This window comes from Ranitomeya imitator, chromosome 1 (assembly GCF_032444005.1).
Source record: "Ranitomeya imitator isolate aRanImi1 chromosome 1, aRanImi1.pri, whole genome shotgun sequence".
Classification (NCBI taxonomy): domain Eukaryota; kingdom Metazoa; phylum Chordata; class Amphibia; order Anura; family Dendrobatidae; genus Ranitomeya; species Ranitomeya imitator.
Genome location: NC_091282.1, coordinates 724,309,972 through 724,334,573, shown reverse-complemented (window position 1 = coordinate 724,334,573; position 24,602 = coordinate 724,309,972). Strand labels below are relative to the sequence as shown.

General features: G+C 46.4%; 1 protein-coding gene across 2 annotated transcripts in view; it reads left to right on the top strand.

Moving 5' to 3' along the window:
* The window catches only part of MGA (MAX dimerization protein MGA), a 168,879-nt gene that overhangs the window by 57,956 nt on the left and 86,321 nt on the right, over nt 1–24,602 (top strand). For both annotated transcript variants that reach the window (XM_069732533.1, XM_069732532.1), the window contains 5 exons: nt 4,775–4,862; nt 6,155–6,250; nt 7,222–7,347; nt 8,028–8,135; nt 15,905–16,578. In XM_069732533.1, the coding sequence (XP_069588634.1) occupies nt 4,775–4,862; nt 6,155–6,250; nt 7,222–7,347; nt 8,028–8,135; nt 15,905–16,578 (1,092 nt within the window). The remainder of the gene's footprint in view (nt 1–4,774; nt 4,863–6,154; nt 6,251–7,221; nt 7,348–8,027; nt 8,136–15,904; nt 16,579–24,602) is intronic.

Here is a 24,602-nt window from a genome sequence, read left to right as displayed (position 1 = left end):
CTGCCGCGTTTTTTGCCGCACTGGAAACTCATAAAAACAGCATTCTCATGCAATCCTATGGGATACCGCAGTTGCTGTGCCCATGCTGCGGATTTTCCCACTGCGGAATCGCGTAGCGGTAAAATCTACAGCATGTTCATTATTTCTGTGAAATCGCGGCACCCATCATGCGTAAAGTGAGCGCTTCATGTGCAGATGGTACCCGGGTCTGGAGGAGAGGAGACTCTCCTCCAGGCCCTTGGGAACCATATTTCTGTAAAAAACAAACAACAACAAAAAAAGAATTAAAATAAAAAATAAGGAGATACTTACCTTCCGATGGCCCCGGAGTCCTCCCGCCTCTAAGTGGTGCACGCGGCGGCTTCTGTTCCTAGGGATGCATTGCGTGAATCACCTGGAATGACGTCACGGTCACGCAGGTCCTTCGCGCAAAGCATCCCTGGGAACGGAATGTACCGGGAGCGCTGCTGAGGAGATCGGGGACCGTCGGAAGGTGAGAATAATAGTGATAAGTGAATATACTCGTTACTCGAGATTTCCAATCTCTGGTGTCCTCCAAGTATTTGTAAGTACTTGGAGATTTTGTGTTCTTACCTCAGCTGAATGATTTACATCTCTTAGCCAGCTTGATTACATGTGGGGATTCCCTAGCAACCAGGCCACCCCCCCTACTTATGCTGGGTAACAGATGTAAATCATTCAGCTGCGGCGATGAAAACTAAATCTCTGAGCACTAAAAAATACTTGGAGGACACCCGAGCATGCTTGGGAAATCTCGAGTAACGAGTATATTCGCTCATTACTAGAGAATAACCAATTTTTTTTTAATTTTTTTTTTTTAACATTCTATCTTTTACTATTGATGCTGCATAGGCATGCGTTTTACCCACGGCAGGGAGTGGCGGACATTTCCGCAGAATTTCTGCAACGTGGGCATATAGCCTAAATGTTACATTTTGAGAGAGGCCTATGATGAAAGGAACACCAATCCTACTGTCAAGCACGGAGGTGGATCGCTGATGTTTTGGGGATGTGTGAGCTACAAAGGCACAGGAAACTTGGTCAAAGTTGAAGGAAAGATGAATGCAGCACATTATCAGCAAATACTGGAGGCAAATTTGCACTCATCAGCCCAGAAGCTGCACATGGGATATACTTGGACGTTCCAACATGATAGCGAACGAAGATACAAGGCCAAGTCGCCCTGTCATTAGCTACAGCAGAACAAAGTGAAGGTTCTGGAGTGGCCACCTCGGTCTCCTGACCCCAATATCATTGAGCCACTCTGGGGAGATCTCAAGCGTTCAGTTCATGCTAGACAGCCCAGGAATTTACAGGAACTGGAGGCTTTGCCAAGAAGAGTGGGCAGCTTTACCATCTGAGAAAATAAAGAACCTCATCCACAACTACCGCAAAAGACTTAAAGCTGTCATTGATGTTAGAGGGGGCAATACATGGTATTAAGAAATGGGTTATGTGAACTTTTGATCAGGGTCATTTGGATGTTTTGGGTTTTCATTATGATTTATAAAGCTAAAACACAGTAGTTTGACAATAAATGGCTTCACCCAACCACTAACCATGAGTGGATAAAGTTTTGGTGTTGTTATTCATATTCTCTGAAAAAAGGCCAAGAAAGCAAAAATTCAGCTGGGAATGTAAACTTTTGAACACAACTGCAGTTTTCTAATATAAATGTCTAAGGGCTCATACTCCATTGCGAGAAAATCGGATGAGTCTCGCATGTTAATACCCGGCACTCAGGAGCGGAGCATGCGGCTGCATGTATTCCTATGCGGCCGCACACTCCGATCTGAGTTTCGGCAGCAGCGCCGGGTAATAACATGCGAAACTCATCCGAGGTTCTCGCAAGTGAGTATGAGCCCTTAGGGTTCAAGTTTTGTGGAGAGAGACAAGGCAGTGTAAGGAGACTTATAGGCCAGGCAATTTAATTATGCAGGTATCTTCTTCAGAGAGTACGCAGACAGTAAAGGTACCGTCACACTTAGCGACGCTGCAGCGATACCGACAACGATTCGGATCGCTGCAGCGTCGCTGTTTGGTCGCTGGAGAGCTGTCACACAGACCGCTCTCCAGCGACCAACGATGCCGGTAACCAAGGTAAACATCGGGTAACTAAGCGCAGGGCCGCGCTTAGTAACCCGATGTTTACCCTGGTTACCATCCTAAAAGTAAAAAAAACAAACAGTACATACTTACCTAACGCTGTCTGTCCTCCAGCGCTGTGCTCTGCACTCCTCCTGCACTGTCTGTGTGAGCACAGCGGCCGGAAAGCAGAGCGGTGACGTCACCGCTCTGCTTTCCGGCTGACCGACGCTCACAGCCAGTACAGGAGGAGTGCAGAGCACAGCGCTGGAGGACAGACAGCGTTAGGTAAGTATGTACTGTTTGTTTTTTTTACTTTTAGGATTGTAACCAGGGTAAACATCGGGTTACTAAGCGCGGCCCTGCGCTTAGTTACCCGATGTTTACCCTGGTTACCAGTGAAGACATCGCTGAATCGGTGTCACACACGCCGATTCAGCGATGTCTGCGGGGAGTCCAGCGACCAAATAAAGTTCTGGACTTTCTTCCCCGACCAGCGACAGCACAGCAGGGGCCTGATCGCTGCTGCCTGTCACACTGGACGATATCGCTAGCGAGGACGCTGCAACGTCACGGATCGCTAGCGATATCGTCTAGTGTGACGGTACCTTAACTCTAGTGCTTTCTATTGGATGTAACAATCCTAAAAGACAATATCGACCTTTTTTTAAAGGACCTTGCCACATGACTTGGGATAGCAGCCAAACTGAACACTCATTTGTAGATACAGGTTTTGAGAGTTTTGCCCATCATCTGTGCAAAGCAGGATATCTGTTAGGGAGGTCTTTCACCCAGTAAGTCTTGTTAAATCTTCTACTTTGCACTGATGAGGGGCAAAACTCCCAAAATGCAAGACCCTTTAAAGGTATTATTGAAAGGTAGGATTGCTATTTCAAATAGGTGGCGCTAGAGTTTCAGTTCTCTTCTTCTCTGAAGAGGCAATTTGCATAATAGAAAGCAACACCAGGTAGCATAATTACTTAAAAAAATAGCACTAAATTGTCCAAAACAAACCCCAAACCAGGGAAATAGGCAACTCCATGTGTACTAGAGGGCAAAGAGACAAAGTAGTATTACGGTTTAAAAAGTATTTTTATTAATTGCACATAGTAAAATGTCAATACAATACATACAGTAGAAAAATAATAAGGTGCATAAGGATGGAAATATAGGACCACTGGTGCCAAACACCCACCAATAGTCTATATAAAATAGGTAGAATACTCCTTTGTTCTCTTTGCTCTCTAATTTGCATAATAGAGTAGATAGATAAAAGGTATGGAGACTATCTGCTGCACTTTGGCCTTGTATCGTCATGGCAAACGCTTAATGGGACTCCAGTATAAGTGACCAGTCGGTTTTGCAGAGCAGGACGAGGCAACATGCCCTGTACTAGTCATCCAAGATGCCTAGTATCGACTTTTCAGCGTAAAACATACAATATTGCAATAACGCAGTTTGAATCAGTTGACTGATTCATTTTAGTTTGGCCCAATTGCCATAGTAATCCCATTGTCCTGATTAGAAGATCCCTTTTTGCTTGCTATACTAGACCTTGTCTATTTTTAGTTACTGGCGGTCTGTGGAGAATAAATTAAACTATAATGTCTTTCTATGCTCAGTGGGGGAAAGCGTTAGTCTAAGACTAGGACTGAAGTATGTTAAAAGGAATCTGTCAGCAGGTTTTTACTATATAATCTGACAGCAGCAGTTATGTTACAATCACGGTTTTCTCTGCTGCAGAGCTCAGAATGCTGAGCTGTGTAAAACCCCACCCACACCACTGATTGGCAGCTTTCTGTATACAATTAGTGCTGGGGTCCTGGTTGGACCAGGAGGCATAAGAAACCTAGTCGTGTAGTGATAATCTGCTGCTGAGAAAACACTTGATTGTATTGAAACAGCAAAACACAGCCCACTCAGTAACACATCCCTGGAATAAGGGTTTCTCCCCCCCCGACCTCATGCTGCTCTCAGATTAAATATCCAAATCCTACTGATGGATTCCCTTTTAACATAACCTAATATGTGTAGATTTATTACTTGCATGCAACCACGTCTGTTTCGCCTAGACACTTCTTTTAAAGGAGTTGTCTGATTACAGACCACCTTTTTTTTTAAAATGCAGCCCCTGGGTGAGAGAAACTGATTGACCCCCTTCCCCCAGCCCTGCTAATGGGATCCCCAGCATACATGGGATGACAAATTCAGCCAGATGCATGACCATCCTTGTAATCAAAGAATGGGGGCTGCTCATACAGGATAACAGAGGGATCCTGAGCTGGTGGCCCTACATTTATGATATAATAAAGCAGGGAATGTCTCTATGTAGACTATATAAAGCATACAGACATATACAGGAGAACTGTTTAAATCCAGTTGGATGATCGACTAAAGTCGAAGCGCCATCTAGGCCCGCTCAGTCACTCAGTTTTCCATAATTATTGAGAATCCACCGCAAATTTCTACATGTAATATCATCCCATGTCTATCATTCTCCCACCCTCCCCATATAGTCCCAGTGACTCCACATTGACCCTTACATCTGTTTTTTCCATACTCCATGTCAGCTGCACCTCTAAAGTTATATATGAGTACTTATTCAAATCCTAGACTGAAAAATGTCCTGATTTTAGTAAAACAATGTTATCATATGTGTGTTCTTTAGGAAGCTCTGGATGTTCACACTGTGAGGAAGCCAATGGATACCGTATCTTCCAGTCTGTCATCTCTCAAAGCCTCTACAGAGCTAACAGGTAGACGCAGAAATGATGAATGTATTCTGATATGGGCTACGCTGACATCCTGTGACCAGTAGGAAACCTATTTATTTCACTTCCCACCCATAAAGCCTCATCCCGACCGCCATTGTTTTCTTTTTCATGGATGGAACACGTTCCAATCAGTCAATGAACTCGTTCACATATTCCTGTTTTTTTGCTGGCAAACAAAACATGTCAGTTTTTTATTTAATTTATTTTTTTATCCAAATCACAGATCAAACTCGCCGATGTAAGTCAATGGGTCTGTGAAAAACCGCAAACACATTTTTCATATAATTAAAGGTGTTGTCCGGAACTTTAACGTTGAAGGCCTATCCTTAGAATAGGTCATCAATGTCTGATTGGTGGTGGTGCGATTCCCGACACCTCCACCGATCAGCTATTCCCGGTGTTGGCTGCGGCCAGAACTGTTCAGTTTTGGAGCTGCACAGCTCCGTCGACGGAATAGTGGCTGTTGCCGGGTATTGCACATCTGACTCCTGTTGATTTGAATGGGGGCAGATGTGCAATGCTAATACCCAGCTGTGGTCACTATACAGTCGACTGAGCTGTGCAGCTCCGCAACTGAGCAGTACTGTTGGAAACCAGGAACAGCTTATTGTTGGAGGTGCTGGTTGTCCCACTTCCGCCGATCAGACATTGATGACCCATCCTAAGGATAGGCCATCATTGTTAAAGTCCGACAACCCCTTTAATTACTGATGACAGACCACATTCTGCTGAAAATCTGATACAGCTCCCTAATGAAAATCTGTCCATTTTTTTTCTTTTAAACGAAATATTACAAAGATTACAGTAATAAGATGAGCAGTGTACTGATAGGTGCAATACTAGGAAAGCCATGGAGCCCGGATGTAACCCTGATATGAGGATGTTAATCCTACTACCCGAACGTACACCAATATCCTAATATGAAATTGTGAAATGGGTCAGAATGGCACAAACCAGGTGGAAGGAGAGCCTACAACACTGCATTTTGATAAAGGTTTGGATGCGTATAAAGTCTGGGAATTTCATGGATTCATTTTTGCATGTGCTTCTGTTTGCCAGATTATTTCTCTACATACTGGATATATTTCTCTTCGGGGATTATCCTGGACAACTTTTTTACTGTCAGGGCATTACAGGGTCCATTTAGCTTAACCTTATTATGTCGACAGGGAAGGTGTCGTCGCTGTGGGTGTGCTATCCTCCATTCATAGGAAACTAGCTTCTTTTTTTAATCAGTTATTAGAAAAGAATGATGTTAGCTATTTTTTTCCCAGATGATATGAAGAAGATATTGGAGTTGGAGACTCAATTGTTGATTCATTTGAAGACCATGAAATATAGGCAGGTCATCCACCCGGCCCTACAACAAGGTATAAGGCTGGTTGATTTCAAGGGGTTTTCCTGGCTTATAATATTGATTATCTATTTTAGGGAGTAGTCGAACAACCATATAAATCAGACTGAGATCAGAAAGCATCAGGAGAGAAGTGCACAGGAGAGCTGCCAGCCAGTCCATGCACTGTGGTCCAATCTCCGTCTGATTTATACAGCTGTCTGACTGCACCCTTAGGATAAGTCAGCCCAAAAGATCAGCTGCAAGGTCATTATTGACAGATTTGACAGGGTCCAACACTCAGCACCTCCATGGATCATCGGTGTGGTCATCAATACCAGATTAATCTGAATGCAATACTTACCAACATCACTGATCAGCTGCAAGGTCATCAATATTAGACTGGTCAGGGTCCAAAACCTGGCACACCCGCCAATGAGCAGTTATGTCATAAATACTAGACTGGTTGTGGTCAAACATTTGGCACCCCCACCGATCAGCTGAAAAATCATCAATGCTAGAGATGAGCAAATTTGATCGGGTCCCTGCTTATTCGGCAAGCTATAGCGCGTACAGAATAAGCTGCTGAGAAAACCCGGATACATGGAGCGCGCCGGCTGATCAGCTGTTCAGCTCCGCAGCCGCATGTGTCGCGGCTGTGTCACAGCACATGCATGAAGAGCCCAACACACAGGCTGTGAGGAGGGACCCGATCACATTAGCTCATCTCTAATCTGTACCAGATCTGTGGGGTGGTCTACACCCAACACCACCATTAATCAGCTATTATCCGCACCAGGGACTGGATGTAAATGGTGAACGGAGCAGGACCGGCAAAGCTCCGTTCACTGTGTAGTAGTTGTTGCAGAGATCAACAGTTTAGCTTTTATGCAATTGAATATCCTAAGGATAGGTCATCAGTATCATAAGTCTGGACAACCCCTTTCAATTTGCTGTTTTTATTTGTTTTGCTTTAATTACTTGACACAGTATTCACTTAATGTGCAGTGGGATTAAAATTGAACATAGTGGACCCTGCCATGAGCATTGATCTGCGGTATCTAGGAGTGGAGCTTCCATTGCCGTATATCACCAGTGATACAAAATATGATGATGATGGCCTCTGTGCACAAGGTAAGTAATAATTCTTTCACCACAGGAATTATGGGGGCAGAAAGGACTATGACAGTAGCATGTAACAAAACAAAATAAATGGGAATTTGTGTGTGTATATAAGGACAGCATCTGCAAGGAGTTTGTATGTTCTCCCCGTACTCGTGCTGGGACTCTGCCAACAATTTGTGAAATCTCGGAGTCCCCACACTTCCATGGTTTCAATGCAGTGGACTTCAAATAAATTGGCGCCGTAGGCGGCGCATGCACAGATTTTGAACTTGGGGAACGAGATTTCTGTGCAGAGATCGAAATCTGCGCATGTGCCACCTCCAGCGCCATTTTTCCCAGAATACACCACATTAAAACCATAGAAGTATGGGGGGCTCCAGGCTTTCACAAAATGTAGGCGGAGCCCCACACAGCTAAACACCCCCTCCTACCAGACTGGAACTTGCAGCATCGTTGCACCTCCGAACACCCCTCCTCCCAGCCCAGCGCCCACAGTATCTCCCAACTCCTGCCGCCACCGCCCCTGGTAAGCTACATTCAGACTAGAAGACACACCCTAATTTTCCCCAAAACTTTTGGAGAAAAAATGCGTCTTAAAGTCCAAATTTTACAACACATTAGGGATTTTCACAGTATTCAAGCCCTGTACATTCTTCACTGCCTCTTCTATTGTATCGCTATAATTTTAGGATTACCATTTGTGTCTCGTACTGGAAAAACCACTGACTACACAAAGATAAAGGGCTGGCGAGATAAGTTCTCTACAGAATCAGCAACTTCATTGCAGAAAAACGAAGGTGAGGGAATCTATAGGGTTAACTGCATTCACATTTGTGTGATTATTTCTGCTGTTCTGCTCTCTTATAGAAGCCTAACCACGAAAATTACAGCAATGCCTGTTCCGTCTTATGACAGATTACAACAGTGCCAGAAGGACCCCATTGACTATAATGGGATCTGCTAGTTTTCAGTCAAAGTAGCCACCATTTTTGTGGACAAAATACCTGCACTATTTTATACAGTGTTTTAATAGAATCAGTGATGAAAACTTCTGATGAGCATAGTCCAAAGCTGTAAGCGTATGTGTCCACGTTCAGGATTGCATCAGGATTTGGTCAGGATTTTATGCAGGTAAAAGCCTGACCAAATCTGCACCTGAGGTCACTGGCAGGTCACCTGCGCTGTCCTTGCGTTTTTTCTGTAATGTAAGGACATGCTGGGTTCTTAAAAGACGCTCCGCATGTGCGTTTTCGCGGGTATGCCGCATGCGTCTTTTAATGCATAGTGGAGACGGAATTTCATGAAATCCCCTCCACTATGCTGTAACATCTGGACACTGCGTTTTTGACGCTGCGGCTCAACGCAGCGTCAAAAACGCAGCATTTCCTGAACGTGGAAAAATACTTTTAGGGTGAAAATTGTAGTTTTATTCCCTTATATTTTTCCTTATTTTATCCTAAATATTTTATGTTATTACCTTTCTAGTCAATAAAGCTTATTTTATAATGGTGTAAATTTCAATAATCGTTGCAAATTTATTGCCGTAGTCTTATTCAAGTAACGTGAATTGATGGCGCTTAGTTAAATTAACACCAAAACCTTTTCTCCACTCATGGTTAGTGGTTGGGTGAAGCCATTTATTGTCAAACTACTGTGTTTTCTCTTTTTTAAATCATAATGACAACCCAAAAATCCAAATGACCCTGATCAAAAGTTCACATACCCCATTTCTTAATACCGTGTATTGCCCCTTCTAACATCAATTACAGCTTGAAGTTTTTTGTGGTAGTTGTGGATGAGGTTCTTTATCTTCTCAGGTGGTAAAGCTGCCCACTCTTGGCAAAAGGTTCCTATAAATTCCTGGGCTGTCTAGCATGAACTGCGCTCTTGAGATCTCTCCAGACTCGCTCAATGATATTGAGGTCAGGAGACTGAGATGGCCACTCCAGAACCTTCATGTAAGAGCTGGAGGAACTCCAAAGGTGAACCCACTGGACCATGACAGCTAACCTCCCTAGACCTTTTGGACCACCCCTATACAGGGAGCATTAGGGGCAGGCCCAGGGGAGACTACTGCCACGGCAGCTGGTACCCAGGGACCGAGAACCGGAATGTGAGCCGGAGGAAGGAAAGACAGGAGGGAAAAATGACACGGAATGAGCACGGGCAGGACTGCGACGCAGACAGTTACGGCTGAAACACGAGAACACGGAGAGGTAGGAGACACTGACAGGCTGGAACGGCGGGGTAACAGGAACACGGACGAGATAGACACTTAGTAGGCTGACACGGCCAAGACACTGGAACACGGACTGGCTGGAGACACAGGAAGACTGGCACTAGAAGAGAGCAAAGAGAAGGACAATGATGAGGACAATAGGCAGAGTAGCACAGGTGAAACTGCAGAGCAGACAAGCAGGGTAAAGAGACCGCAGAGTGACGTGGAGCCAGAATCACTTGAAAAATACAAATGACAGTCAGGCACCGTCAGGAGGAAGAGGCGGACAGATAAACAGAGCGGCGGAATACGTTCCGGGTCAGGGTCCTCCAGGAGCATAGAGCGAGCGGGAAGGCGCGAGCAAGATCAGGAAGTGAAGTGTGCGCTGCTGAAGCCAGTGCGCGCGCATCCGACGGGGAACAGGAGCTGGACGCGCGAGCAGAGAAGCAGATGCCGGGGGAGGAGCAGGAGCGCGCCGGGACGCTGTGGAACGGTAAGTATAGCGGGAGTTTGGGGGAAGCGGAGAGAAAGGCGGCAGCGTGACAGTACCCCCTCCTTACGCCCCTCCCTCCTAAGACCGGAAAGAAAACTTGCCATAATTCGGAGAGCCTGGATGTTCTCCCGTGGCTCCCAGAATCTCTCCTCAGGACCAAAACCCTTCCATTCAACCAGAAAAAAGGTCCTCCCTCTTAGCTTTTTCATCGCAAGGATGTCCTTAACTTCAAAGACCTCATCAGCGGAAACAGGCCAAAGAGAATGAGCAGTAGAAACATGGAACTGGTTGAGAACAACTGGTTTCAGAAGAGAAACGTGGAATGAATTGGGAAGGCGGAGCGAGGCAGGTAGCTTTAACTTGCAAGAGACATCATTGATGCGGGCCAAGACCTCGAAAGGTCCGATATAGCGGGACCCAGCTTACGCGAGGGGATCTTTTAAGCAGATTAACTTGGAAGATAACCACACCTTATCACCAGGAAGATAAAGTGGGGAATCTAAGTGCCTCTTGTCCGCATGCTTTTTCATTATGTCGCGTGCTTGTTCGAGAGCGGTCTTGTTCTCCTGCCAAATCCTGGAGAATTTCCTGGACAGAAGATGAGCCGCCGGCACACCCGAGACGGAAGGAAATGGCAGGATGCTGCCCGTAGACGATAAAGAAAGGTGACTTGGAAGAAGATTTGCTGACGTGATTGTTGTATGCGAATTCAGCCCACGGGAGTAAATCTGACCAGTCATTCTGGTGGGAGTTAGAGAAATGACGGAGATAAGTCACCAAAGTCTGATTAGTACGTTCCACCTTGCCGTTGGTCTGTGGGTGGTAGGCAGAAGAGAAGTCAAACGTGATGTTCAACCGAGAGGTGAATTGGACTCCCCTATCTGAAACGATATGCTGAGGAAGGCCATGAATACGAAAAATATGGTGGACAAAAGCTTTCTCCAACTCAGGTGCCGAGGGAAAACCAGGAAGAGATATGAAATGAGCCATCTAGGAGAATCTATCCACAACCACAAGGATGACGGTGCAGCCGGAAGACCGAGGCAGATCGGTAATAAAATCCATTGCAATATGCTGCCAAGGAGCCGATGGGAGTGGAAGCGGATGAAGGATTCCAGTAGGTAGTTGCCTAGGAACCTTGTTCTTGGCACAAGATGGACAGGAGGCTATAAAGCTTCGGACATCTCGGCCACCAATAGTAGCGGGAAACGAGCATGAGAATCCTTTTGAGTCCAACATGACCTGCAAATTTGGAGGCATGTCGCCAGCGTAAGACTAGCCTCCTGTTGCACTCAGCAACGAAAGTTTTACCCGGAGGTAAAGAAGTCAGACTAACAGGTGCTACCATGATGATCTTGGAGGGATCCAAGATGTGCATGGGTTCCTCCTCCGTATCGATAGACAAAAAAGACCTGGACAATGCACCAGGCTTGAGAGTCTTATTGCCAGGACAGAAGTGCAGCTGAAAATTAAAACGGGCAAAGAACATAGACCATCTAGCTTGTCGGGGGTTAAGTCCTTGTGCCGTACGGATATATGCTAGGTTCTTATGGTCTGTGTAGATCTTAAAAGGATGAACGGCTCCCTCCGATAGGTATCTCCATTCCTGCAATGCCAACTTGATGGCCAATAGCTCCCTGTCACCAATGGAATAGTTCTGTTCCGAGGTGGAGAATGTCTTGGAGAAGAAACCGCAAATGACAAGCCACCTGGAGGAAGATTTCTGAGAAAGTACCGCTCCGGCCTCGACAGCTGAAGCATCCACCTCAAGAATAAAAGGTTTGTTGGCCTCACTACGAAGTACGGGAGCAGTTGCGAAGGCTTGTTTCAGGGACAAAAAGGCAACTTCAGCCTCAGACATCCAGATGTGAGCGTTGGCACCTTTGTGTATCAGAGAGGTGATGGGACCGGTCAAAGATGAAAAGTGAGGGATGAACTGCCGGTAATAATTTGCGAAACCAAGGAAACGCTGGTTTGCTTTGATACCATGAGGACGTGGCCAGTTCAGCACGGCGGACACCTTCTCCAGATCCATGCATAAACCAGAATCCGAGATGATGTAATGGGAGAGACGACAGTTCGAAGGCGCACTTTTCGAGCTTTGCGTAAAGACTATTCTCCCTCAGACGCAATAGAACGAGACGGATGTCCCTTCTATGGGTAGATTGATCTGGAGAGAAAACGAGAATATTGTCCAAGTATACCACCACACAAGAGTACAGAAGATCTCGGAAAATATCATTCACAAATTCCTGGAAAACTACGGGGGCATTGCACAAGCCGAAGGGCATGACCAAATACTCATAGTGCCCATCTTTGGTGTTAAAACGGTCTTCCACTCATCTTCGGAGCAGATACGGATTAGATTGTAAGCCCCACAGAGATCCAGTTTAGTAAAGATTCGTGCTCCCCGTAACCGGTCAAACGGCTCTGGAATGAGAGGGAGCGGGTACTTGTTCTTAATAGTGATACTATTGAGACCCCGGTAGTCGATGCAGGGACGAAGAGTTCCATCCTTTTTTCTTAACAAAGAAGAAACCCGCGCCCGCAGGTGAAGAGGATTTCCGGTTAAAACCTCTGGCCAGATTTTCCTGGACGCATTCGATCACGGCTTGGGATTCAAGAGGGTTCAGCGGATAAATTCGACTCCTGGGGGGAGTCGAAACAGGAACGAGGTTGATCGGGCAATCATATGGACGATATGGAGGTAGGCTCTCCACTTCCCTCTTTTCGAAGGCATCTGTGAAGGAGCAGTAGGCCGAAGGCAAACCTGCAGGCACCGTGGTAGACCTGGAAGACCTTACAGGCTGGACGGGGAGCAGGCATCTAGTCTGGCAGGAATGACCCCAACGTAGAACATCACCAAATCGCCAATCCAGGATGGGTTCATGAATTCTTAACCAAGGAAGACTCAGAAGAAACGTATAAGACAATGAGGGCAGCACATAGAAGGCTATCTCCTCCCGATTCAAGGCTCCAATCTGTAGCTCCTCCTCGGTGACCAGGGTAACGGTTTCTCGCAAGGGCCTGCCGTCGACTGAAGCGATCTTCCGAGGAGTCTCCAGGGACCTAACAGGAATCCGAAATCTTCTGACCGCCTCAAGCTGAATAAAGTTCCCTTTTTGTGTATCTCGATCCGCCAGCTCGTCCTTAATCCGAGCAGACAGACATCGCCAAAAAGCTCCCACCAAAGACTCATTGTTCCACCCCAGCTCGGAGGACAACGTACGGAATCGAACAGCGTACTGACCGACAGAAAGAGTGCCCAGGTGGAGGTTAAAGAGGGACTCAGTGGTAGAAGCTAGATGTCCGGGCTCATCGAACACTTTGCGAAAGGTCTCCAAAAAAGTGGAGAGTTGGGACACAAGAGAATCGTCATGCTCCCAGAGGGGATTAACCCAGGCTAAAACCTCTCCCTCCAAGTGGGACACCACAAAAGCCACCTTAGCTCGGTCGGTGGGGTATTGTTGTGGCAATAAGTCAAAATGTAATTGACACTGGTTTAGGAAACCCCGACACAATTTAGGGTCTCCACTATACCGCGGGGGTTTAGCCAGACGAGGCGGTGGGTGCGGAGCTGGAACCTGGGCAGGGGCAGAGGTGGCAGACTGTAGAGAAAGAAGACTGTTATCCACAGAAGCCATATAATTAAGGATATGACCTTGGGTGTCGCATTGTTGGGCGAGTTCCTGCTGGAGACTGGCCAGCTGGGATGTGTTACCCGGGTCAGAGGGCTGTAGCGCGGATAAACGGGACTCCATGGTCTTTAAAAAGGCCACGATCATGGTTTGATTCTCCCGTAGGAACACCAGTTCCTTTTGGATAGAGGCAGAGGCACCAGCAGGGTCCATGGCCTGACTGTACTGTAAGAGGTGGAAGAACTCCAAAGGTGAACCCACTGGACCGCGACAGCGAACCTCCCTAGGGCGAGTAGACCTGGTGGACCACCCCCTATACAAGGAGTGTTAGGGGCAGGCCCAGGGGAGACTACTGCCACGGCAGCTGGTATCCAGGGACAGAGAACCGGAATGTGAGTGGGAGGAAGGAAAGACAGGAGGGAAGAATGACATCGAATGAGCTCGGGAACATGGGCAGGACTGCGACGCAGACAGTTACGGCTGGAACACGGAGAGGTGGGAGACACTTACAGGCTGGAACGGCGGGGTAACCGGAACATGGAAGGGATAGAGACACTTAGTAGGCTGACACGGCCAAGACACTGGAACACGGACTGGCTGGAGACACAGGAAGACTGGCACTAGAAGAGAGCAAAGAGAAGGACAATGATGAGGACAATAAGCAGAGTAGCACAGGTGAAACTGCAGAGCAGACAAGCAGGGTAAAGAGACCACAGTCAGGCACTGTCAGAAGGAAGAGGCAGAGAGATAAACAGAGCGGCGGTCCTCCAGGAGCATAGAGCGAGCTGGAAGGAGCAGGCGAGATCAGGAAGAGAAGCGTACGCCGCTGAATCCAGTGCGCATCAGGAGCCGGCCGTGCGAGCAGAGAAGCAGACGCCGGGGACGAGCAGGAGCGCGCCGGGACACCGCAGAACGGTAAGTATAGCGGGAGCCGGGAGGAGGCGACGGCATGACACTTCACTTTGTTCTGCTGTAGCCAATGACAGGTCGACTTAGTCTTGTGTTTTGGATCATCTTGGAATGTGCAAATACGTCCCATGCGCAGCCTCTGGGCTGATGAGTGCAAATTTGCCTCCAGTATTTGCTGATAATGTCTTGCATTAATTTTTCCTTCAACTTTGACCAAGTTTCCTGTGCCTTTGTAGCTCACACATCCCCCCCCAAAACATCAGCGATCCACCACTGTGCTTTACAGTAGGAATGGTGTTCCTTTCATCATAGGCTGTGTTGACCGCTCTCAAAATGTAACATATATGGTTGATGCCAATAAGTAAAATTTTGTTCTCATGACTCCAAATTACCTTGTTCCAGAAGTTTTGAGGCTTGTCTCTGTGCTGTTTTGCATATTGTAGGCGAGATACTTGGTGGCATTTGCGCAGTAATGACTTTCTTCTGGCGACTCGACCATGCAGCCCATTTTTGTGCATCTTGAAACAGCCACACCGTTAGTTTTCAGAGAGTCCTATATTTCAGCTGATGTTATTTGTGGGTTTTTCTTTGCAACCCAAACAATTTTCCTGGCAGTTGTGGATGACATTTTTGTTGGTCTGCCTGACCATGGTTTTGTTTTTACAGAGCCCCTGATTTTCCACTTGTTAACCACAGTTTGAATGCTGCTGACTGGCATTATCAATTCCTTGGATATCTTTTTGTATCCCATTCCTGTTTTATACAGTTCAACTACCTTTTCCCGTAGATCCATTGGCAATTCTTTTGCTTTCCCCATGACTCACAATCCAGAAATGTCAGTGGCTGGATGAAAGATGCAAGAGTTTGTCTGGATCCCAGAAACTCACTCAGCTTTTATGCACACACACTGATTACAAGCAAACAGGTCACAGGTGAGGATGTTATTTTTAGTAGCCATTCAAACCCATTTGTGTCAACTTCTGTGCATGCTATCAGACAACAATCTCCAGGGTATGTGAACTTTTGATCAGGGTCATATGGATGTTTTGGGTCGTCATTATGATTTAAAAAGAGAAAACACAGTAGTTTGACAATAAATAACTTCACCCAACCACTAACCATGAGTGGAGAAAAAGTTTTGGTATTATCATTCATATTCTCTGAAAAAAGGCCAAAGAAAGCAAAAATTTTGCCAGGGCATGTAAACTTTTGAGCACAACTGTATATGCCTATTGTTTGGGGCAATGCACTAGGACCTGACTAAGAAGTATTACTGTAAACGTGATCTATAAATATTCCTTTCTGCAGCCGGACGACCGGAGAGCTCCCTGAAGAATCTTTCGGCCTTTTGCAGCGATGAACTTGATGAGTATCTAGAGAATGAAGCAAAACTGATGGGCGACCTCAAAGAACTGTCTCCCGAACCGGAATCCTCTATTAGTTACCAGCTTCCAACTAAAAGCAGCAGTTACGTGAGGACGCTGGACAGTGTGCTAAAGAAGCAGGCACAACAAGCAATGTCCTCCTTAAATGCTGCAGAATCGTTTCCTGTACCAAGGGTAAAACGCAAGTATACTCGCAGAGCGCCCACCCTTAAATCAGATTCCAAACTAAAGCCTATTTTACCAGTCCCTCCTAATGTAAAAAAGGCTTTGAAATCGCACAGTCCAAGCAAGAAGTACCGTTCTGCATCATACCATATGGATCTAGTAATGACCTCGCCATCCAGTTCTGTGGAATTACTGTCTAAGTCCCAGCCTGTAGTAAAGCCCTCAGCGGGTGAGCAGATGGACACAATACAGCAGAACTTGTATCAAGCTCAGATGCAAAGTCAGCAATTGTTTTCAAAACCTATTGGGTTTTCTAAAAGTCAGTTAAAACTTTCGGATTTTGAAGAGTGTGCCATCTTGGAAGGCAAGCCACGCACTTATATCACCGAGGAACGTGCAAGTGTCTCTCTCTGCACTCTTCTTACAGCCCAGGTAAGCTAGCTCATAACTTGGGTGGATAGCGCTAACACACATTGACATGTTATATTGGCGACAAAGCAATTTTTTATTTCTGCACTTACATATTTTTTTTTCTTTCTTCTCTTCTCTGAAGAGCCATAACTTTTCTATTTTTCATCAACCTATTCGTAATATTAGAGCTTGTTTTTGCTGGGCAAATTGCAGTTTTAAATGATGCCATTTATTTTCCTATACAGTATACAGGAAAACCAGGGATCAAAAATTCCAAGTGTGATCAAACTACATTTTGTTATTCATTTGGGACCGGAGCCTTCAGCTGCATAGAAATACATGCAGCCGCAAACTCCGGCCCCGAGTGCCGGCGTCAGTGCCAGGTATTGAGTCGAGAGACTCGCGCAAGTTTCTCACATTGCACTCACAAGTGTGACCCAAGCCTAACACTACATATCTTCATTAGATGCACCTGCCTAGCTTTGTACAAGAACCAGGACCTGTATTCACTATGTATGTCAGACTGCTGAATGAATCCGAGTCGAGTGTGCTGCTGGTGAGTGACCAGCCAAAATGTGAGCTGTAGCTGGGAGAAAGACAAGTCAAGGTCTCTCTCTGAATGGAGACTTCATGAGTCAGCTAGGAAAGCTGAGCAGTCTGTGTGTTGCTGCAGATAACCGTGTGTAAGCTGCAGGATGTTTAGTGTGAACTGTGCCCAGAGATTAAACACTTCTGTTTGATGCTAGAAGCTGCTGTAGCTCAGGGTGAAGTTGATACTGAGATTGTTAGGGACCATCCCTCTTATTTGAGTAAAGTTTGCTCTGGGAAAAACGGCTAATCTGAGTGAGCCCTGAATGACATATATGTGCCTAGCTAAATGAGCTATTTAGTTGCTGTGATACCCTTGTGCTGTTTTTTTTTTTTAATTGCTTGGAGTTTTATGAAAGAAATAAAACGGCGCATTTTTGGACCAAACCGCATAGCTTGTGCGAATGCTACCTAATGCCTACCTGCGAGCATGAATCCCTGCAATATATAATATGTATGAAATAAAATGAAGATTGCAGCTATGAAGGTCTTCAGTAAGCTGCCATGACAACCAATCCGCACCCCACGATCATGTATGTTACACATTGGCAAAAGGTAAATTTTAGTGACCGTTCTCAACACAGTTTATTTTTAATGTACTTTAATATATAGTCTGTTTTCTCTATCGCTTTTTTGGGTGGCATCGGAAACCATAGGGGTGTATGCTGCTGCCACTAGGAGGCTGCACAAAAAAGTTAACTCTTCCTCCGCAGTGTACACCCCACCGACCGACACTAGGTTAATCAGTTTTAGCTTGGTGTCATTAGGAGGTGGACACTGGTCTTTCACTAGACCCATATCTGCCTCAGTTTTCGTTGTTTTCCTGTAATGTCTCTTCTTTTTCAGATGGATCTTCTCCTTTACCTCTGGAGGGCTACAGTGTAATGTGTGAACAGTCACAACTGTACTCCCACATAGAGACTGAGTACGTTGTGTACTACCACCGCGTATCCACATACTGTATGTCTTTCCAGAAGGACCCCAACCCCCTAAGGCCTGTTTCACACTTCTGTCTTTCTTTTTCCGTCACAATGCGTCGTTTTGTGGATAAAACGGATCCAGCAAATGTTTCTGCTGGATCTGTTTTTTTCTCATAGACTTGTATTAGCGACGGATTGTGATGGATAGCCTTCCGTTTCATCCGTCGTGCATCGTAAAATCACTGTCCATCGGGTGGAGACAACGCACATAGAAACTTTTTTGTGTACGTCGCAAAATTGCCCAGCGACTGATCCTGCGCTGTCCGTCGTTGGCTATAATGGAAGCCTGTGGACGCAGGATCCGTCGCTGACCGTCAAGCAGGAATCCAGCGACGGATGCCGTTTTTTGAAACAGACCATACGCGGAAGAATTTCGAGTCAGGGAAATTCTCTCACTCTCTCTCTTTCTTTTTACTATTGATGCTGCCTATGCAGCATCAATAGTGAAAAGATATAATGTTAAAAATAATAAAAAATCGTGATATTCTTACCTTCCGGAGTCCCCCGCAGCCTTCACGATGCTCCCGGCAGCTCCCGTTCCCAGTGATGCCTTGCAAGACAATGACCCGATGACGTAGCAGTAAGAATATCACGATTTTTTAATTATTTTTAACATGGTTTGTGTTGTGTATGCGTTTTCGCAGCGAAAAAATGCGGCGAAGACGCATACACAACGTGTGCACATAGCCAATTCTGGCAACAACTGCCTCGACGGGTCCGTAAATAAAAAAAAAAAACGGACCCAGAGCACCCGTTTTTTACAATCTGCACAGGACCCGTCTTTTCAACATTTTGTCGGATTGTGACTGATTGTAAAAAACGGAAGTGTGAAAGAGGCCTTACACAGAAGAGTGTTTAGGTGATCAAATCATTGGTCCTGGCCCCGTCTCATAACCACTCGCCCACCAGAGCCTGTTGGTTTCAGGAGGCATGGACGTCCCACATCCCCAAGAAGTTCGGACGTCTATGAAAGATCTCATGGATGGAGAGGTACATCTTTTTTCTTCTTTCCATCATGTTTTTCCAAAGGCGTCAAGGACAACACTCAAGTAAAGATTGAGGTAATGAAAAGAATAACACAGATGAATATTTAAATGGGTAGGGTCAAAGACTGTGCAGCACATCAGGTGCTCTGATTCCCTCACTCTTAGTGCTGTGGCAATCCTCATATTATCAACAGTGGGGCACCTTATTTCCCTCCTTTCACTTATTTCAACGCTGGATTGGTGGTGCAGGCTGTTTTACCAATAGATTTTTGGGGACTCCCATGCCCCTTTGTCCACTGTTCTTAAAGGGAACCGGTCACCCCCAAAATGGAAGGTGAGCTAAGCCCACCGGCATCAGGGGCTTATCTACAGCATTTTGTAATGCTATAGATAAGCCCCCGATGTAACCTGAAAGATGAGAAAAAGAGGTTAGATTATACTCACCTGGGCGGGCGGTCCGATCCGATGGGCGTCGCGGTCCGGGGCTTCCCATCTTCATAGGATGACATCCTCTTCTTGTCTTCACGCTGCGGCTCCGGCGCAGGAGAAATTTCCCATGTTGAGGGAAGAGCATAGTACTGCAGTTCGCAGGCGCCGGGCCTCTCTGACCTTTCCCGGCACCTGCACACTGCAGTTCTTTGCTCTGCCCTCAACAGACAAAGTACGCCTGCGCCTGCGCCGCAGCGTGAAGACAAGAAGAGGACGTCATCGTAAGAAGATGGGAGGCCCTGGACCGCGACGCCCATCGCAGCTGGACCGCTCCTGGGTGAGTATAATCTAACCTCTTTTTCTCATCTTTCAGGTTACATCGGGGGCTTATCTACAGCATTACAGAATGCTGTAGATAAGCCCCTGATGCCAGTGGGCTTAGCTCACCTTCGATTTTTGGGGGTGACAGGTTCCCTTTAATCTAGGCCCTGGCTTCTCCCCGGCCTCCTCAGTGACTTTGGGCAGGCTTTTCTCCTGCTCGTTATTGACACAACCACCAAAGCCAGGAAGAGGAGGTATCTCCTTCCCTTCCTCCTGGCTCCAATGAAGGGGTTTTCTTCTGCCTCTTGCTCCGGCGGCTAGCTCCGCTTGTCCTTCTGGCCTCAGTGAGCAGGCTCTTTCAGTCTACGCCTCCCCCCTCTCTCGGCAGCGCTGCATCCGCGCACGTTTTCTGGACACTGCCGTTTTTTTTTTCTTCCCCTCTGCGGTCGCCATTTTCCTGCATCTGGACCCGGAAGGTGGTTCATCTCGGCAGGACCTGCATCTTCTCCTGCATTCGCCCTACCGCCTTGCTTGTGTCCTGGACTACAGCCTGGTAGCAGTGTTTTCAGGGCCAGCATCTTTCTGTGAGTATCTCTGCTCTGCAGACTGACACTCTCCTCAGCATATATCTTTCTGTCCCCTAACCTTCTGGCATCAGTTAGTGGGTCTGCTTCTTATCATGCCTAATCCTAAAGGAGCGTGCTCTCGCCCTCCTGCTTCCGCTGCTCTAGTCAGAGACTTTGTCTGCTCTTCATGTAATTGCAAGCTCCCTTCAGGTCAGTCCTCCTCCCTCTGTCAGGGCCCCTGACAGAGCCCCTATCCCAGTGTGGGCTACCTCTCTGTCACAATCTGTTGCGGATCTCACTAAGGTTTCACAGAACCTGGTGTTGGTTCCTCACAGGTTGTCTCTTCTTGCCTCTGCCGTTGCTAGCGGATCGCAGAACTCACCGGCTGTGCCTACCAACATGGGTCAGATCCAGGCAGGAGCGTCCTTCTAGGTCCTCCTCCCGCTCTTTCTCTCCCGGCGGACTGCTTCTTCCTGGTGGTCCTCCCCAGAATCAGTGCATCCGAAACCGCCTCTCAGAGGCTGACTCGGACCTGCATTCTGTTCAGACCACTAATATGAGAGAAATGGTCCAGAGACTCATTTTCGCGATCAGTCAGACCATTAACATTATGGATACCGTTACAGAACCCGCACAACAGGCTGTTTTGTTTAGACGGTCGAGGCCAGCTCCCAAGGTCTTTGCCACACACAGAGAATTTAAGGAGGTACTTTCCAGAGAATGGGAAAACTTGACCAGACGCTTCTAAACAGGGAAGCGCCTCGGCATCTTATATCCCTTCGCCCCTGAGCTAACGGAAACTGGACTGCTTCTCCAACTGTGAACCATCCAGTTTCCAGATTATCCACCAACACGGTCCTCCCGCTTGGGAATGGAGCATCTCTCAAGGACTCCAATGACTAGATCAGTGGTCCCCAACTCCAGGCCTCGAGGGCCGCCAACAGTGCAGGTTTTCAGGATTTCCTTAGTATTGCACAGGGGTTGGAATCATCACCTGTGCAGATGATCACATTACCACCGATGCAATACTAAAGAAATCCTGAAAACCTGCACTGTTGGCGGCCCTCGAGGCCTGGAGTTGGGGAACCCTGGACTAGATCATAGTCTTTTTGCCAAGTCTCCCTTTGAAATGGACGCTTCTACATTGTGCCCTGCCTTTTGCCACCACCTGGGTGTCAAAGTCCATAGCTGCATGGACTAAGCAACTCTGTCAGGTGATTCTTTCTGGAGCCCGACCGGAGAAATTGACCGACCTCGCGACCTCAGATTTCTCATGCAGGGAAATACATTGTATCTGCCTCCCTGGCTACCGCTTCATGTGCGGCTCAGGCGTCCAGCAATATTGTGGCCATCCGGAGGACCATTTGGCTTAAGGCGTGGCAGGCGAACTTATCCTCAAAAGTCCCATACCAACTTGCCTTTGCGGGGTTCCCGTCTGTTTGGCTGCAAGTTGGAACAAATTATGAAAGGGAATCTGTCACCCCAAAAATCGTATATGAGATAAGGCCACCGGCATCAGGGGCTTATCTACAGCATTCTATAATGCTGTAGATAAGCCCTGATGAATCCTGAAAGGTAAGAAAAACAGGTTATATTATACTCACCCAGGGGCGGTCCTGGAGCGGTCTGGTCTGATGGGCGTCGCGGTCTGGGTCCGGCGCCTCCTATCTTCATACGATCACGTCCTCTTCTTGTCTTCCTGCCGTGGCTCCGGTGCAGGCGTACTTTGTCTGCCCTGTTGAGGGCAGAGCAAAGTACTGCAGTGCGCAGGCGCCGGGAAAGGTCAGAGAGGCCCAGCACCTGTGGACAAAGTACGCCTGCGCCAGAGCCGCGGCAGGAAGACAAGAAGTGGACGCCATCGTGTGAAGATAGGAGGCGATGGACCCGGACCGCGACGCCCATCGGACCCGTAACGAACCAGGACCGCCCCTGGGTGAGTATAATCTAACTTGTTTTTCAGGATTCATCGGGGGCTTACAGAATGCTGTAGATAAGCCCCTGATGCCTGTATCCTTATCTCATATACGATTTTTGGGGTGGCAGATTCCCTTTAACCCCTTTACCCCCAAGGGTGGTTTGCACGTTAATGACCAGGCCAATTTTTACAATTCTGACCACTGTCCCTTTATGAGGTTATAACTCCGAAACGCTTCAACGGATCCTGGTGATTCTGACATTGTTTTCTCGTGACATATTGTACTTCATGATAGTGGTAAAATTTCTTTGATAGTACCTGCGTTTATTTGTGAAAAAAACGGAAATTTGGCGAAAATTTTGAAAATTTCGCAATTTTCAAACTTTGAATTTTTATGCAATTAAATCACAGAGATATGTCACACAAAATACTTAATAAGTAACATTTCCCACATGTCTCCTTTACATCAGCATAATTTTGGAACCAATTTTTTTTTTTGTTAGGGAGTTATAAGGGTTAAAAGTTGACCAGCAATTTCTCATTTTTACAACACCATTTTTTTTTAGGGACCACGTCTCATTTGAAGTCATTTTGAGGGGTCTATATGATAGAAAATGCCCAAGTGTGACACCATTCTAAAAACTGCACCCCTCAAGGTGCTCAAAACCACATTCAAGAAGTTTATTAACCCTTCAGGTGTTTAATAGGAATTTTTGGAATGTTTAAATAAAAATGAACATTTAACTTTTTTACACAAAAAATTTACTTCAGCTCCAATTTGTTTTATTTTACCAAGGGTAACAGGAGAAATTGGACCCAAAAAGTTGTTGTCCAATTTGTCCTGAGTACGCTGATACCCCATATGTGGCAGTAAACCACTGTTTGGGCGCATGGGAGAGCTCGGAAGGGAAGGAGCGCTATTTGACTTTTCAATGCAAAATTGACAGGAATTGAGATGGGACGCCATGTTGCGTTTGGAGAGCCACTGATGTGCCTAAACATTGAAACCCCCCACAAGTGACACCATTTTGGAAAGTAGACCCCCTAAGGAACTTATCTGGATGTGTGGTGAGCACTTTGACCCACCAAGTGCTTCACAGAAGTTTATAATGCAGAACCGTAAAAATAAAAAATCATATTTTTTCACAAAAATTATATTTTTGCCCCCAATTTTTTATTTTTCCAAGGGTAAGAGAAGAAATTGGACCTCAAAAGTTGTTGTCCAATTTGTCCTGCGTACGCTGATACCCCATATGTGGCAGTAAACCACTGTTTGGGCGCATGGGAGAGCTCGGAAGGGAAGGAGCGCAGTTTGACTTTTCAATGCAAAATTGACAGAAATTGAGATGGGACGCCATGTTGCGTTTGGAGAGCCACTGATGTGCCTAAACATTGAAACCCCCCACAAGTGACACCATTTTGGAAAGTAGACCCCCTAAGGAACTTATCTAGAGGTGTGGTGAGCACTTTGACCCACCAAGTGCTTCACAGAAGTTTATAATGCAGAACCGTAAAAATAAAAAATCATATTTTTTCACAAAAATTATATTTTTGCCCCCAATTTTTTATTTTTCCAAGGGTAAGAGAAGAAATTGGACCTCAAAAGTTGTTGTCCAATTTGTCCCGAGTACGCTGATACCCCATATGTGGCAGTAAACCACTGTTTGGGCGCATGGGAGAGCTCGGAAGGGAAGGAGCGCCGTTTGACTTTTCAATGCAAAATTGACAGGAATTGAGATGGGACGCCATGTTGCGTTTGGAGAGCCACTGATGTGCCTAAACATTGAAACCCCCCACAAGTGACACCATTTTGGAAAGTAGACCCCCTAAGGAACTTATCTGGATGTGTGGTGAGCACTTTGACCCACCAAGGGCTTCACAGAAGTTTATAATGCAGAGCCATAAAAATAAAACAAAATTTTTTTCCCACAAAAATTATTTTTTAGCCCCCAGTTTTGTATTTTCCCTAGGGTAACAGGAGAAATTGGACCCCAAAAGTTGTTGTCCAATTTGTCCTGAGTACGCTGATACCCCATATGTGGGGGGGAACCACCGTTTGGGCACATGGGAGGGTTCGGAAGGGAAGGAGCGCCATTTGGAATGCAGACTTAGATGGAATGGTCTGCAGGCGTCACATTGCGTTTGCAGAGCCCCTAATGTACCTAAACAGTAGAAACCCCCCACAAGTGACACCATTTTGGAAAGTAGACCCCCTAAGGAACTCATCTTGATGTGTTGTGAGAGCTTTAAACCCCCAAGT